General features: G+C 41.5%; 1 protein-coding gene across 1 annotated transcript in view; it reads left to right on the forward strand.

Moving 5' to 3' along the window:
* LOC138953718 (atrial natriuretic peptide receptor 1-like) overlaps positions 1-17,208 on the forward strand; it is a 49,245-nt gene that overhangs the window by 28,448 nt on the left and 3,589 nt on the right. Inside the window, exons 10-18 of the mRNA XM_070325611.1 lie at positions 261-341; positions 4,088-4,192; positions 4,830-4,904; positions 8,061-8,223; positions 12,329-12,481; positions 13,349-13,523; positions 14,571-14,723; positions 15,702-15,825; positions 16,992-17,060. Of these exons, the coding sequence (XP_070181712.1) occupies positions 261-341; positions 4,088-4,192; positions 4,830-4,904; positions 8,061-8,223; positions 12,329-12,481; positions 13,349-13,523; positions 14,571-14,723; positions 15,702-15,825; positions 16,992-17,060 (1,098 nt within the window). The remainder of the gene's footprint in view (positions 1-260; positions 342-4,087; positions 4,193-4,829; positions 4,905-8,060; positions 8,224-12,328; positions 12,482-13,348; positions 13,524-14,570; positions 14,724-15,701; positions 15,826-16,991; positions 17,061-17,208) is intronic.

A 17,208-nucleotide genomic window follows, 5' to 3' on the forward strand; every position in this document is an offset into this window, starting at 1 on the left:
GAACGACATTTCTCTTGTTTCAGTTTTGATTCAAAGCCCGAGACCCGAAACTAATGATTGTGATGATGCCAGTCCGAAGAATAGTGTGCAAAGTATTACTGTTAACCTCAGTTTGACTCCGAATGAGTATCATTTTGATGGTTGAACAGTCGCCGCGGATGACCCATCTTTAATCTAAAGAAAGAAACAGAAATCTCACGAAACTTTTGTATGGTAAGTGTACAGAGCTTAATGAAATGAAATGATTGTGTTTCATCCAGTACACATCCTCCAACAACAGACAGGGTGCGAAGGATGACGCCTCCGTTATCACATTCAGCATGGATACAGGTATTTTCAAGGTGAGAAGGTAAAGAGACAGACAGGACAGACAGGAGAGACATACAGACACATGACACCTTCACTATCCCATACGTCATGGGGACAGGTATTTTCAAGGTGAGAAGGTAAAGAGACAGACAGGACAGACAGGAGAGACATACAGACACATGACACCTTCACTATCCCATACGTCATGGGGACAGGTATTTTTAAGACAAGGAAGCAAAGAGACAGACATGACAGACAGAGCAGACAGACAAGACAGACAGACACACAGACAGAAAGATGACGCCTCCACTATCACATACAACATGGATTTGTTTTTGAACAAAACTTTATTCAATTTTTATCATGAAAAATAACAATTCCTGGCTTTTAAGATTACTAGCTCAAGCATATAATGCTTATTTTAAAGGCATATGTACGCGCTCCCGTGTTTACAAAGTGTAGTTTGCCCATAATCGATGTCAAACGCACCATAAGACCATGTAATGACGATATGTCGCCATGCGCGGACCATATACATGCATTACAGCTTGTTTTAGAGTCTCAAAAACTTTGGATGTAAACAAAGACGCGGAGTTATTTCCCTTGCGTCAACGCTACCTCTGTTGGCAAATCTATAAATAGGACGATCCAGATCAAAATGAAAATTAACATATCTCAACATTGAAGGGGTCCTAGACCACAATATTTTGCAGGGAACTTAATTTAGCATGTCTCCAGCTGTTGGTAAAGCAATTAGCGTGTATAGTCATCGAGTACATATGGCTTTAAGCAATCCTAGTAAGTACAAAACAAAGGTTAACATGATGGCGGGCTAAATACATTAACTCCTTTCAGAAAACGATAAAAACAGAAAAACCTGATACACAAACAAACAGAAACGGGAGGCGGGTGGTAATACAGAAGGTGGGGTAAAGGCACGAGAGAACAGAAATAGGCATAAGGGCAAAAATAAGAAAAAGAAGACTTGGAGCGCCAATATTTGAGGAGAGTGGATCTCATCACAATAATAATAAATGCACATTAGACTCACACGCAAAGTTAAAGCGTTTTGCATTTGTGATCGGGGAAAATGTCTCTAAATTGCACACAAATCGAGGCATAGTTAATTAGTCAAAACAACGACACAGAACATTGGAGAGATTATGAGGAACAATTGGTCAGGCAGCGGATGTCACATGCCAGTGTCTAATAAATATAATGAGTAGAATGTAGAGGCTCATCTACGGAACCTGCCCGTCTGTCTAATACATTCTTGTACAGTTATTAACATGGTCTGGTTGACATTCCGGGAATATTGCGGGATGCCTTTCAATAATATTTCAATAAACTTATGGATTCAGGTATTTTCAAGGTACGAAAGCAAGTAGACAGGAGAGGCCGAAGCGCAGGGTGCAGCTGAAGGTCAAGACAGACACCCTCGAGCCTGTCCTCAACTGGGCGAGTCGACTACGCGAAGTATACTTCGCGAAGCTGACCGCACAGAGCTTTAGCACTGAGTTTTCGATAAAATGACTTCGCGAAGTCTTCGCGAAGCCGACTTTGGGCTCAAATAAGGACCGCATTAAAGGCTAACAGAGACTAGTTGAGCCTGTATCAATGCGTCTCGCCAGCATGTGTTCAATGAACAGATTTCCCGTGTTCATCAGAATTGAACACCAGTAATCTGAACAATCACAGAATCTGTAACATTCAACACCAATCTTGATTGAATTACAATATGAAATATAGAGTATACTGCATATTTGAAAAAGCAACGAGTGTAAATCTGGTACGACATAGCAAGCAATGTAGTATTTAGTTTATCCTACATATTTTGCTTGTGTGTTCAAAACGTCCCGCAGTCGAGGCGCCCACATTTAAGACGCGTCTTGTGGAACCTAGATCTTTTTCAAAGCCTCGTGAATACTTGACGTCAAAGCAAAAAGACGTCACTTCAGAAAGTATAGCGTGACGTGTAAGTTCTCAAAATTCTTCCAAGAGAAACATCAAGCGCAATGACGTTTGTCTCGATGACTTTGTCATCAAGTGAAAAATTAGGTCCCTGCCACGGGTTTGACACGACCTCATTTAAATGATATACTAACGTGTGAGTGTCTGGTTTAGTTATGCCAGGGGTAGTCTCTCTCACGTATGTAGGATACAAGTTTATTTTGGAAATACTCAAGGGAAGTTATTAAACTGTTGTGTCCATGGTTTCCACAGGCTAACAACCGGCACGGTTGGCCTAGTGGTAAGGCGTCCGCCCCGTGATCGGGAGGTCGTGGGTTCGAACCCCGGCCGGGTCATACCTAAGACTTTAAAATTGGCAATCTAGTGGCTGCTCCGCCTGGCGTCTGGCATTATGGGGTTAGTGCTAGGACTGGTTGGTCCGGTGTCAGAATAATGTGACTGGGTGAGACATGAAGCCTGTGCTGCGACTTCTGTCTTGTGTGTGGAGCACGTTAAAATGTCAAAGCAGCACCGCCCTGATATGGCCCTTCGTGGTCGGCTGGGCGTTAAGCAAACAAACAACAAACAACACAGGCTAACAAACCATTTGATTCTTACAACCAAGTGAAGTAATTGACTCATATGTTACTTGCTCAGAATTATAATTCATATATCAATTTACGTCTTGCGATCGACGTAATCTCTATGTATGAATTATTGTCTCGATGCTTTTGGCCTTCCTGTCTTTATACCCTCACGCCTTACAGAGATGCTAAGACTGTCAGAAATCCAGAGGGAGAGGCAGACGGACATGCAGACAACCAACTAGCCACATAGAACAGATGACTTTCGACACACACACACATTCATACCTTATCGCATGGGGACAAACAAATCACATAACTAACAGACACAAAGTCATTTGACTTCCTGCATGTCATCTTTGAAGAAGCAGCATTCAAGGATAGGTGACTACCTTTAATTACTTTATCTCTGTTGAGTATCTTGTTTGTCCAACTTAAAAGGCCGATAGGTCTCAGTTCTAGTGAATGGTTCGTTTTGTCTGTCATTTTAAACGATCCTCAAACTTAGCTTTTTTTTGTAGACGAAAAGATAGGTAAACACTTCACAAGAGACGTTTTCGTGTGAAAACACTTCTTTACAATAAGAAATAATTACACTCATAAAATAAGTCTGAATGCAGATCAATATCTACGAGAATTATCAGTGCAGAAATTGCACACGCAAAACCGCACACGAAAATCTTGCACAAACTTTCGCTTGGTCTTTTGCTCGTAAACATTGATCAGCGGACAGCGTAAGCTAATAAATCAGGAACGCTTGAAAAGTCCGTTTTCTTTTTCTGTTACAGGGCCAGCAAGTGCGAGTGCGAAAGCTAGCCATCCAAAAACCTACTGTGAATAATGCTGTTCTTCACGAGTTTAAATTGGTCGGTGAGACTTTTTGTTATGTTATTATTATTGGTGTTGCTGTTGGTGTTGGTGTTGGTGTTTTTCATATGAGTATTTGCATAAAAGACGAGGAGCATGTCTAGGGATGGCTTGTTTTTTTAAACACTATTTATTTTGTTTATGATACGTCCGAGTTGAGAGATATTTCTCACGATTGGCAATGTTTTTACAACCAATATAAATCATTCGTGGGGTATTTGTTCAACACATGATAAATATTTCTGACAATTGGCAAGGCTTCCACAAATGCTTTTGATAATTCGTTGTGTGATGGTACAACACATGATACAAAAACTCTGAAGATGCCAAGTTTTCTACAAACGTGTTTGATAATTCGTTGTGTGTTTGTTCAACAGATGCGGGAGCTGGCCGCACCCAACTTAGTACGGGTGTTAGGGGCCTGTTTGGACGTACACACTCCCGTGCTGGTCACAGAGTTCTGTCCAAAGGGCAGTTTGCAGGTATGTATTTTGGCCTTCAAGTAATTATACATATATGATATATATATACATATGTATGTATATATTGTAAATATGCGCATGAAAAATAATCTCTGTATTATGTGTAATATCCTGAAGATGCTTCTGTATACCGTACTTTGATACGTAATTATATGCAGAGGCAGACAACGCAGGAAGAGAGTCATTTCTGGCCAAAGCTCGCATTTTTTATAGTCCGCGCGATGCAACCCAGTATTTTGATATCCAGTGTGACTTAGCGTGTAACCTCTACATATACAACAATTCTGCTGAACATCTTAGAGAGCCGTCGCGATATAACCTTGAATGGTGGAAAACGACGTTAAACACCAAATAAAGAAAGAAAGATCCTAGAGAGAGAGAACGAGAGATAATTGAACTTTATGTTACAAGGAGAGAGAGAGAGAGAGAGAGAGAGAGAGAGAGAGAGAGAGAGAGAGAGAGAGAGAGAGAGAGAGAGAGAGAGAGAGAGAGAGAGAGCGAGCGTGCGTGTGTATATGTGTGCGCGTGCTCGTGCGTGTGTGTATGTGAATGCGCTACTATTGTGTGTGTTTGTATGCGTGCATGCCCGCTTATTGTTCTGTTTTTGATCTACGTATCTGTTTGTTTGTGTGTTCAGGACCTTCTGGGAAGCGTGAACACAGTCTCTCTGGACGCTGAGTTCAAAATATCCTTGGCCAACGATATTGCACAGGTAAGGGCACGACGCCATAACCATTAGAATGACGAACGCTAATGATGAGGGACATGCACATTACTCTCGTTTTCTCCCCGCCCATGGACATTTTACAACCGTTTGCACTTTCTGCTTACAACTTTTTTGTTTGTTAGTTAATGGCTTGTTCAAGAACTTTCGTTTCAACACACGGTTGTGGACTGGGCGTGAAGTTGGAACGATGCTAGTATAGTATCACTGACGCTGATTTTTGTAAGTGTGAAAGAATAGGAAGAAGAACCCAAAAGACACAGAATAAAGAGGGGGGAGAAAAAAACGCCGAAAAAAATAAAGCGTCATAGAGAGTAAAAAAGAAGTAAGTGAAAAAAAAAGAATGAAAGAAAAAAAAGAAAAGAAAAAAACCCCAAAAAAACAAGCAACAATTTTGACGAGCCGTCTTGAATTTGTACGAGAGTTGAGAGCTATTTCTAACGAAAACAACATGAACAACCGTCTGTATTAACTTTGTTTTCAGCAGATAAGAGCGTCTTTCCATAAGTTAATGTACTTGTCCATAAAGATAAACCAGGTCAGTTTTTGCTAGCAGGCTTGTCTGCATTTTCTTCTTTGTACATTTAAGTTTCGTATGACATGTTGTGTTGCTTATGACCACAGGCAAGACACTTTGTAAGCGAAATCACATTGGACACGATTTATTTCTTTACTGTCGAGACAGGAATGTCAACACTTTTCAGCATTGACCTATCCGTACTTTCTTGCTTTTAAAGGCCACTTGCACGCCGAAAAACACCCAGTCTCAAATCGCACACATTCGGTTCGGCGATTGGAACAATGAGAACAATCCGACACCAGGAATACGTTCAACTTAGTGTTTGGACGTTGAATTATTTCCATGTTAAGGTAGTCACCAGAGACGGCGATTCTCCAAGTACACAGTCTTCACTTTTGCTTCGTCCTACTCTTTCGCCCCCAACAGCTATGGAACTTGCTGACATTTGCTGGATTCCGGATTGATTGGATTTCCTAATATCCAACAGGGTTTCATCTGCTGTAGGTTTGCAACTGAAAAAAATATAAAGATGATGCGGAAGAGTCAGACTGGTTCCACCATTCAGCTTCATTCAATTAGTCAGCAAAATTAGGGAGCATTTCCAGTAGATCATTGAGGGTGCGTCTTCGTTATGAAACGGTAAATGTCCCTTTAACTTTCTTTAGGTCGAATTCGTCAGAATACGTGTAAAAAAGGATTCGGCAGACAGCATGCCTTTAACATCAACCGGTCTCTGCACGAAACCACTAGCTGCCACCGGACTTTGTGCGGTTAGGTTCTTTCGATCGATTTGATACATTTTTTGATTGACGGATTTTGGTAGACGATGATTGGCAGTAAATTGTGAGGTATGATGCTGGGTCTTGCTTTGCGGATAATCAAGTCGGTGCTCGGGGATGCGAGAATATTTCTGACTTTGCAAAGGATACATACTGATTGAAAAGGCTCGCTTGGTTAGAAGACCTTTTTGTCTTCTTCTTTTTTGTAATATTTTTTTTATAAGATAGCTGGGACCATCACAGCCAGTGATTGAGAACAGCAGAAATGTAGTTGCATCCACACTATCAGACTATACATTGTTATTGAATTTTTTGTAATTTTATTATTGTATTTTTTTAAAATGACGATGTCGTTATCAAGGCTTTACTTTGATGATTTGCTTGTTTGGGCAACCCTAGACAACGACATACGTATTTGCGTCTGTATGTTCATAATTGACTTTTTTTTGTAAAAGTGTGAGTTTAGAGGGAGCGGTCAGCGACCATAAACTCTATTTAAACGAGACAGATATGCAGCTAAAAGGGGGGGGGGGGGGAGGAGGTGTTGAGGTAATGCAGGAGGAAGTGATTGCAGAGTCCCGTTGGAACGAATGCGGGGAATGGAAGAGGGTTGGAGGGCAGGGTGATGAGTGAAGGACAGCATCTGGAATGAAACAATGGTAACAGATAAGGGAGTCGGAGAGAGAGAGCGAGGACCGAAGTCATTAGTAGCAGCGCAGCGGCCAGCAAGCAAGTTCAGCGATTTTTCAGTTCTGCAAATGTTCATAATTGACTTTTTTTGTAAAAAAAAAAGATTTAGTTTTTGTGGTGTATGCAATGTACGACTTTCCGATGCCAGAATACTATTAACATGTAGGAACAACTCTGTTGCATGTAAATGCTTTAAAAAACAAATCTGCACCCTTTGGAGGCAATTAACACTTCGTGTGATGTTGGTATTATCCTGTATGAATTATCACGAGGACAAGGTATGAAAAAGGAGGACGCTGTCCGTCTTGAAAATGTTGTTTGCTGAACTTAAAAAGAATAGAAGAGTGTGTTCATCGTTTCATCAGGTCAGAAGTCACCTTTAAAAAAACATTTCTTCATGCTAGTTATCGTTTGAGCTATATGTGTTGTTTTGTTTTTCCGAATCAGTAAAAGGAATTCTTTGGATCACGAAAGCAGATAGTGTTTGGGTTATAGTTAACATATTTTCCTGTAATGTCATACCGACTACGCAAACTGAGGCCACACCCTTACGTCAAATGACTAATGTAACGAGGACGCTCTTACGTCAAATGACTAATGTAATGAGGACGCTCTTACGTCAAATGACTAATGTAATGAGGATGCTCTTACGTCAAATGACTAATGTAATGAGGATGCTATTACGTCAGATAACCAGTGCATGAGGACGGTCCTTACGTCAATAGACGAACTCCGGAAATGACTCTATGGGTTTCGAAAGAGTGTATATTCTTGCTTTTATTGAGGGAAACTGTCCACACGTGCTCCTTGTCCATGTGTTTCAGACACACCCCTCGCTAGTGAATTGCCCATAATGTCACGTGGGAAAGTTTCCCCATGATACAAACCCGACAGAGGTACTTCCGAATATTGTTTATTGACCAAAGGACCAATGAGGACGCTTTGCACGTCAAACGACCAACGAGGACGCTCAATCCTTACATGAAACGGTCAATGAGAACGCTCAATCCTTACATGAAACGGTCAATGAGAACGCTCAGTCCTTTCATGAAACGGTCAACGAGGACGCTCAATCCTTACATGAAATGACTAACGAGGACGCTCAATCCTTACATGAAACGGTCAACGAGAACGCTCCTTATGTTACCATTGCAGGGTCTGGACTATCTTCACGGGAGCCCCGTGGGTCATCATGGCCGCCTGAGCAGCGCCAACTGCTTGATTGACAACCGCTTCACTGTGAAACTGGCAGACTACGGCCTGGCCTCCCTACTTGGCCAGGAGCGCATTGACTTCTCCAGCCAGGAGTACAAAAGAGGTCAGTTGGTGTTTTGGTGATAATCACACGAGTTCAAACTCGTCTGAGATATTATAAGATGTTTGATGGGTTGTTGACAGACCAGCTTTTTTGTCGGTCCGAGGGGGAGCATATCGTCTTTTGTTTCATATTTATTGACCAAAATATGAAACAAAAGTCGATATGCCCCCCGAGGACCGACAAAAAAGCTGGTCTGGCAACACACCATCAAACATCGTTTTTGTCATCATTTTGGTGGTTCAACATCAAGTGAAAAATCAACACAGGGAGCCATGGTTTGAAACGCGAGTTCTGTTATTATAATGCATGTCGGGGCCCCAGCACGTTGTTCAAAGCTGGCGTGCGAAAGCAACTTACTGTGTGTGATTTGAGTTTATAATGTTGAGACAAGTATGTCAGGTTTGAGGATGCGAAGTTCTGTAGGTTCCGACTACAGAGTGGTGTGTGAAACCAACAGTAAGCGCCTTTGAGACAATAGTGCCCACATGTTGCATTCGAGCGATGGGATTGTCGTATTTCAAACGAGGTGATTTGCTTGCACAGTCAGCGTTGACCATCTCACAACAGATATGTTATGTGGATTATCGTGCGACGTTCGAGTCGGGGGCAAGGAATCGCAGGAAGCAAAGATGAGTCTTTTTCCATTGTCACCTTTCTTTCCGGTTGTTGGTGCATATAATATGGTGCGGACAAAATGATGCGACGGCGAGTGCTTTTTGCCTCCAAGATTTTGCGGTGTGGGTATTGTTTTGCTCGTTTCATACCCACACCAAAACCTGAAACACACCCCACCCCACCCTCCCCCTCCCTCACAATCAGTCCATGAACACAAACATTGACACACACAAATTAATGATCAAGTTACCCCCCCCCCCAACCCTTCACTTGCACACCTGCAACGCAGACGATCATATTATTGATTAAATATTCATATAGGTCAGTGTTGGGTTTTTTGTTCTTGTTTGTGTTATTGCAGAATCGTTTTTCTCTTATTGCTACACGTGTCTCTTCATTACATTTCACCATCGCCCTACCACCCTGCCCCTCTCGGTATTCCACCCCTCGGTATTCAGTGGTAAATATTAGTAATCGAATATTGAAGCTACGTTGAGTCAAAGGTCACAGAAGATTTGCATCGTGCAGCACTGCACGAATTGGGTCAAAGGACACAAACGATTTGCGTCGTGCCGCGAAGGAAAGATAATCGCGATCTTGTTTCTCATTGCCTCTCTGTTTTTCATTAGACTTGTCATTCTGCTTGCTCGGCTTTGTCAGATGTCTTCATTTCTTGTTGCTATGTTCTTTGCTTTTTTATTATTATTTTTTTATTTGCGCTTAGTTTATCGATACAACGTCTTGTGCACGGGTCAAAATGTGTGTGTCAGGGTTTGACTTAAACTTGACGTTCGTGTTTCTCCAAACAGAGATACACGCACTCCATGACTTTGTGAGAAGATAAAACATATCGATAGGTTTCATTTGTTTGCGATAAAGCATAAACGTATATGACCTTTGATGAGGTAGTTTTGTTTTTTGTTTACATTTGCCAGTTTTCCAGTTCGTATTTGGAACTTGGCGAAGCAGTGTCGTCTGTTTAGGTCTGGGGAAACGCCAATGAAAAGAGCCGAAGAATCCTCGAGCGTTTCTATTGGGTTTGCTTTTGATTATCCATGTAATAGGGCTTCCTGCAACTATGGTAACCGGGGATTTATTCCCCGGGGAACATGAGATTTATTTCCCAGGTGCTTGTGAATGAAAACTCGTGAAAATGATGACAAAAGTATATGTCTTCAGTACGTCTGCAACTATTGTATATATATATATTTAGTGCGTCGATGAATGTCTTATATCTTCTTCTTCTTCTTCTTCTTCTTCTTCTTCTTCTTCTTCTTCTTCTTCGTTCATGGGCTGAAACTCCCACGTTCACTCATGTTTCTGCACGAGTGGGTTTTAACGTGTATGGCCGTTTTTACCCCCCGCCATTCAGGCAGCCATACGCCTCTTTCGGGGGAAGTATGCTTGGTATGTTTGTGTTTCTATAACCGATCGAAATCTGGCATGGATTGCAGGATCATTTCCGTGCGCACGTGGTCTTGGGCTTGCGTGTACTCACGAAGGGGGGTAAGGCACTGGCAGGTCTGCACATAAGTTGACCTGGGAGATCGGACAAATCTCCACCCTTAACTAACCAGGCGGCCGCGGCCGGGATTTGAACTAACGACTTTCCGCATAGAAGGCCAATGTCTTATCCACAAGGCCACTGCACCCGTCGTGTCTTATATGTTTTGTGCATCAGTAAATATCATATATCTCAAGTGCGTCAGACGCTTCTGAAATTAGAAGGACAAAAACGCTTTGAAGTGTGTTGTTGTTTTGCATGAAACGTTCTATCTGATTTGGCCTTTACGACGGTCTGGCTGTGCCAAACAAACACCAATTTCCATGTGAATGATTTACGATATGAAATTACAGCCACAAGAAAATCAGACACCAAAATTGCTTTCGTCTTCGCAGGAACATGACATACACCGTAATGAGATTTCCATTAACTGATTCACTTTGCAGCGCAAAAATAGAATTCTGAATTGTTACCTTGTTGTTGGCATTGAGAGTAAGCCTTGTTGTTATTGCTTTTTTGTTGCCCTTAATTGCGTGTCATTTATTTTTTGCCCTAGCAATTGAGGCGCTGAGATGAGACCATGGTAATCTGAATTATCCGCACCAGTTTTATTTCTGCTCTTGAGTGTAAAAAGTGCACAACAGAAAAATACAACTTTCACGAGAAAAGATCGACGATCTTGTATATCATTGTTTTGTAACTTTGATATTAAAAGAGAATCGTCAGCTCGATTGTAACAAAAAGATTTAGCGCGCTATTTCTTCTTTCAAATCATTCATCTTATCCTTTTGTGTGTGAATGGCCCGCAACAGATTGCTAAAGAAATCATTTTGCCAAGACAAAAAAAGCGTTTATTTGCTTCGTCTATATCCATTTGTGTGTAAATGGTTAACAAGAGATTGCTGAAGAAAGCATCTTGACAAGACAAAAAAGATTCGTGCACGTACATTTGAATTTGAATGGCCAAGAACAGGTCTCTTAACAAAGAATGTTTTCGGGGCAAAAGACATTGACAGTTCATCTATCAGAGGATCCATCACTTTATTTACTTAAATAGTATTACTTTATAGTATAATAGAATTAACATAATGTAATCATATACTGAAATTGTCATTAGATTGATAGGAAACATGCCTCTGTATATTAGGTCTGGAACCTATTGCGAAAACTTGACTGTAACGAACTGAAACTCGAGACATCAAAGAATTGTGTCCAGATACGCTGACGCTATTGATTTTTGTTATATTCTTTTTCTTCTTCTTCGTTCATGGGCTGAAAATCAGCCGGCTTTTACGTGTATGACCGTTTTTACCCCGTCATGCAGCCATACGCCGCTTTTGGGGGAAAGATTTCATCTTAATTATGAAATGTTTCCTTTTAGAAAGGTAATGTGAATACCCAATATTCTTCCGAGTATTGAAACGACAAAAGATGGTTCGCAAAGAGCCAGTGCACATGCACATATATGCTTAAAAAAATAATAAATATTCTCAAAAACTACAAGCGTATCAAAGTAATATTACATAATATCAAGGTCAAAGGTGGCACACAATTCAAGTTATTTTCCTAACAAGGCATTTAGCTATTTTTCAAAGTGGTTGTAAAAAAAGCGAAGAAAGTTGTTTTTTTCTTGTTGCAAAAAAGTTTTCTTTGCATGATTTATGTCATTTCAATGCTTGTTATCTGCTGACACCTGAGCAAATAACAAGCATTGAAATGACATACAAAATACAAGAAAGGTATGTTGTTGGAACGTTTAATTATTGACAAATCAAAACGTTACGTTCACAGATATTTTGAATAAGCGGTCTTTTAAGTACACAAACATACAAACACTAATTATACACAAAACTTATCGGACAAAATGTTCAGCTGCTTGCAAGGAAGTCACAAGCGAGACAATGATTGCAAATTTTGCGCACATTTATTTTTGGTAAAAACCTTGAAATGAACAAGCGACTTTGGTCGTTGTGGCTGTGTCACCAGAGTGTCTGTGGAAGGCCCCAGAGGTCCTGAGAGGCCAGGCTCCGCAAAGCGGCACAAAGGAGGGCGACGTGTACAGCTTTGCCATCATCCTCAGCGAGCTCATCACCCGGGCCTCGCCTTACGAGAGGGAGACAGACTATCTCACGCTGGATGGTAAGGCTTTGCTATTGCCTTGGATCATGCACATATAATTATAAAACGTCCAGCCATCAAACTCACCCGGGCCTCACCTTTCGAGAGGGAGACGGACTATCTCACGCTGGATGGTAATTAAGGCTTTGGTATTCCCCTGGATCATGCAGATATTGTAAAATATTCAGCCTTCATCCTCAACGAGCTCATCACCCGGGCCTCGCCTTACGAGAGTGAGAGGGAGGGAGGCTGAATATCTCACGCTAGATGGTACAGTAAAAAAACAACGTTTAAGATCTCTTCAAAATCTGAAAAAATCATGTCTTAAAGTGTTGGTGTATTTGGTTGTTAACACAATGCTTACAGGCCAGGGTATGGCACCAAGAGTTTGCTTGTTGCAACGACCAAAAAGATTGTCGCATTACTATGTTGTTACTTGACTATTTCTTTACTGTGATGGCACAAAAGAGTACATACAAATTGCGCTCATTTGTCCTATACTGGGTTTGTAAAACATAAATGTGAATAAAACACTGTTTAAACCATAGGTTGTCGCAATTGTGCAATCACTTGCTACAACTGTAAGTATTATCTCTCGTGTTTGTCTCAAATCCGCTGCTGCATTTTGTTTTTAGCAAATTCGCTCGCCTTGTCGCAAACTTCGACATGTTGTAATCGTGAATGTGTATTTCTTATTATCTTGTGTGTGTGTGTGTCAATAAGCATTTTGCTTGTTATCGTTCTGTTGTTTTTGCGTGTGAAACGATTGTATACAGCGAAAAGTAAATAAAACACGCTTGAACCAAACAATGCGACAAGTGCCCTTCCCCGAAAGGCGTCAATCGTTGTAAAGCTTAAAGCAGATTTCACGCCGTCTGACCGTTCCAGAAATCTTGGAGAGACTGCGGCGGGGTGGGACCCCCGAATCGTTCCTGCGTCCCTCCGTCCAGAGCCCGGGCCCCCTCAGCAGCTTCGTGGAGATCATGGCGGCAGGCTGGTGCGAGGATCCCCATCTCCGTCCCACAGCGACGACCATCAAAAAGCACATCAAGAATATCGCATTGTGAGTTTGGGTGCTGTTGGGTAGGTGGGGGGGGGGGGGGGGGGGGTGAGCATGACGGCAGGCTGGTGCGAGAATCCCAATCTCCGTCCCACGGAGCCCTCCATGAAAAGGCACATCCAGACTATCGCATTGTGAGTTTGGGGGTTGTTGGGTGGGGGTGAGTGCTCGGTGCTGGGCGTGGAGATCATGATGGCAGTCTGGTGTGAGGACTTCACCTCACAGCGGCCGCCATAAACAAAAACCAACATCAAGATTAAAGCATTTTGAGGTTAGAGGGAGTGTGTGTGTGTGTTTGTGTGTGTGTGTGTGTGTGTGTGTGTGTGGAGCGATTCCCAGAAAATAACTGGAAAGATCTTCATGAAACATTAAATACGAATTCTTCCAGATGATATCCTTAGATCCCCCCCCCCTTTTGTGTGGATATAAGTGTCTTTGAGGACGTCATGACCGGTTTTTTTTCTCCAAATTAAGGCGGCACAGTCACTCCCTCATTTTTCAATTGAATCGATTGAAATGTTGGTCAAGCATTATCTGGCTCAGTCTGGCCTACAGGATTGCATTTCAGCTCGGAACCTGACAATTTGCTTTATTAGTTTGTTCATTAAAGTTGTCATTAAAATCGACATTTTACCTACAGACTCCAAACAAATTACTGCATTGTATTCCTCATCAATTCACGAATCCAACAATCTACAGATCGATCTTTTAGTTCCAGGTCCACAGGTTAATGGGCGGTTCTGGTGAGGTTTATGCCCCCTCTTTCTTTCGGCTTGTAACTGATCACACGAGAAAAGAAAAAAACCACCTTGCATTGGTCCCAAATAACATATCGGTTTGGTAACAGTTCGTGTGTAAGTCGTGCATTTTATTCGGTAAACAGACAATGGTCGGTTCTGGTAAGGTTATGCCCCTTCTTTCTTTCGGCTGGTAACTGGCGCCACCTTGCGGCAAGATCACAGGAGTTGTCTCGCGTTATCACCCCAGAAGCGCTCATTGACTAAATGTTTTTATATCGCTCAAACGCGAATTGTTGTGTTGTGTGTCCAGAAAGTCCGGTCAGTCTGCCAACTTGCTGGACAACCTGCTGCGTCGCATGGAGCGTTACGCTAACAACCTGGAGAAACTGGTGGAGGAAAAGACGGCTGAACTCGGGGAGGAAAAGAAGAAAACGGAAGAGCTTCTCTATCAGATCCTGCCCAAGTAAGTCTTGGCGTTTATACGTTGGTTAAAGGCGAACTGCACCCATTGTGACAAATGTAACACTGTCCAAAGAACTGGTTCTATTTGGAGTGGCGAACAATGTAGTCACCGATAAAGTTTTTTTGATGTGTTAGTAATTTGTGCCAAACACCACATAGGCTTATATATTTCCAAAATGAACAAAAAGATCGCTCATTTTCAGACATTTAATAGAAATTTTAAGCAAAGATTTATTTGGGAAAAGTATAACGCAGCTATGAATAATACACTAGATACATTTTACAAGGATTGGCGTCTGTATATGCATGTTTTGATGTAACCCTTAGGTTCTTTTTCCGTAACATATTTTTGATACTGCGACCACCAAGCCATGACCACCTCCCCACCCCCTGTGTGTTGTAATTGTCCCCTTGTCTAAGTGATGTACTGTAATTTAAAGCCTATACATATAAGAACAAAAAAACTTCACAAAAAGAGAATAAAAAATAAATTAAAAAAAGTCTTGGTGTGGTCAAATTGCTAGTCATCTGTAATCGACTGTTGATCTTATGTTTGGTTTGTTTTTCTTCGGAAGTGCTATGTCTTTTACCTCACACGCAGTTTCGTTATTAGTACAAGTTTAACAATAGTACGATGGGGACATAGTGTTATTGAATCTTGGCCAGTGTTGTCAAGAGACGCTTGATTGAAGCCATTTTACTCTAATTAACTTATCCAAGTTTGCAAAAATTAAAGACAATCAAACCCAAAAAACAAACATCCGAAGTCCACCACACACGCACGGACGCACGCATGGACGCACGCACACACGCACACACACACACACACACACACACACACACACACACACACACACACACACACACACACACACACACACACAAACAAACACACACACCACCATCACCACCACCCCCACACATACACACCCACCACCACCATTCCCTGTGAGAAGTAACTATGCATCTTATTTGACAGAGACATAGCGAACCGTCTGAAGATGGGTCTGCACGTGGAGCCCGAGCAGTACGGCTGTGTTACCATCTACTTCAGTGACATCGTGGGCTTTACAACCCTCTCAAGCCGCTTACCTCCAATACATGTAAGAACAAACAGTATCCACAAGAATCGAAAAGTCTATTGAAATAAGAGTGACATACAATAGAAAACACGCACTAACACCTCGCTTTACGACACTCTCAAGCCGCTTTTCCTCCAACACATGTAAGAGGAACCTGTATCTACAAAACTCGATAAGGCCCCCCCCCAAAAAAAAATAGTCTGTTTACGGTACCGACCCTATTTTTTTCGCGCGACCCTAGACTTTTTTTTGGCATTTTGAAAAAAAAGAAAAGAAAAAAGGCTTTGTTTTTTTTGCAAAATAACTTAAAAATATGTTTTTTGGGAATTTTTTTTCCCCCGACCTACCGACTCTATTTTTTTTGCCTATGTTACCGTAAACAGACTATTTTTTTGTGTGTGGCCTAAGTCAATCTATTGAAATGAAAGTGAAATACAATAGAAAACACGCACTAACACCTCGCTTTACGACACTCTCAAGCCGCATTTCCTCCAACACATGTAAGAGGAACCTGTATCTACAAAACTCGATAAGTCAATCTATTGAAATAAGAGTGAAATACAATAGAAAACACGCACTAACACCTCACTTTACATCACTTTTAAGACGCCTCACGACCTTACATGTACGAAGAAACTGTATCCAAAAGACTCGATAAGTCCATCAATGGAAATCTGAGTTAATTATAATACAAAACATCCACAAATACCTCGCCTTACATCACTTTCAAGACGCCTCACCCCCATACACGTTAGAAGAAACTGTATCTAAAACTCGATGTCACTCTATTGAAATAAGAGTGAAATACAATCGAAAACACGCACTAACACCTCGCTTTGCATCACTTTCAAGACGCCTCACGACCTCACATATGATCAAAAAAACTGTATCCAAAAAATGTGGTAAGTCAATCAATGGAAGTCTGAGTTAATTATAATGCAAAATATGCAGAAACATCTTGGCTTACATCAATTTCAAGACGCCTCACCCCCATACATGTAAGAAGAGTGTGTGTGTTTGTGTGTGTGTGTGAATGTGCGCGTGTGTGTGTGTGTGTGTGTGTGCGTGCGCGCGCGCGCGCGTGTGTGTGTATGTGTGAGTGTGTGTATGTGTGTGTATGTGTGTGTGTGTGTGTGTGTGTGTGTACGAGCTCGCTCGCTTTATTAGCCGTTTTTGTATTTTTTCAGGTAGTTGATTTGCTCAACGACCTCTATTCTGCTTTTGACGAAACGATTTCGGCCTTTGATGTTTACAAGGTAAATGAAATACGTTGCCTTAATACGTTTCTTATCAAAAGGTTTCATTTTCCTACTGTAATTAAGAAAACTAAAAACATACCCACGGCTGTCCTTCGATTGATTTTTATTCAGCCTTTTAATTGCGGGTTTTCTTTTTTAGCACTTT

This window comes from Littorina saxatilis, linkage group LG2, assembly GCF_037325665.1.
Source record: "Littorina saxatilis isolate snail1 linkage group LG2, US_GU_Lsax_2.0, whole genome shotgun sequence".
NCBI lineage: Eukaryota > Metazoa > Mollusca > Gastropoda > Littorinimorpha > Littorinidae > Littorina > Littorina saxatilis.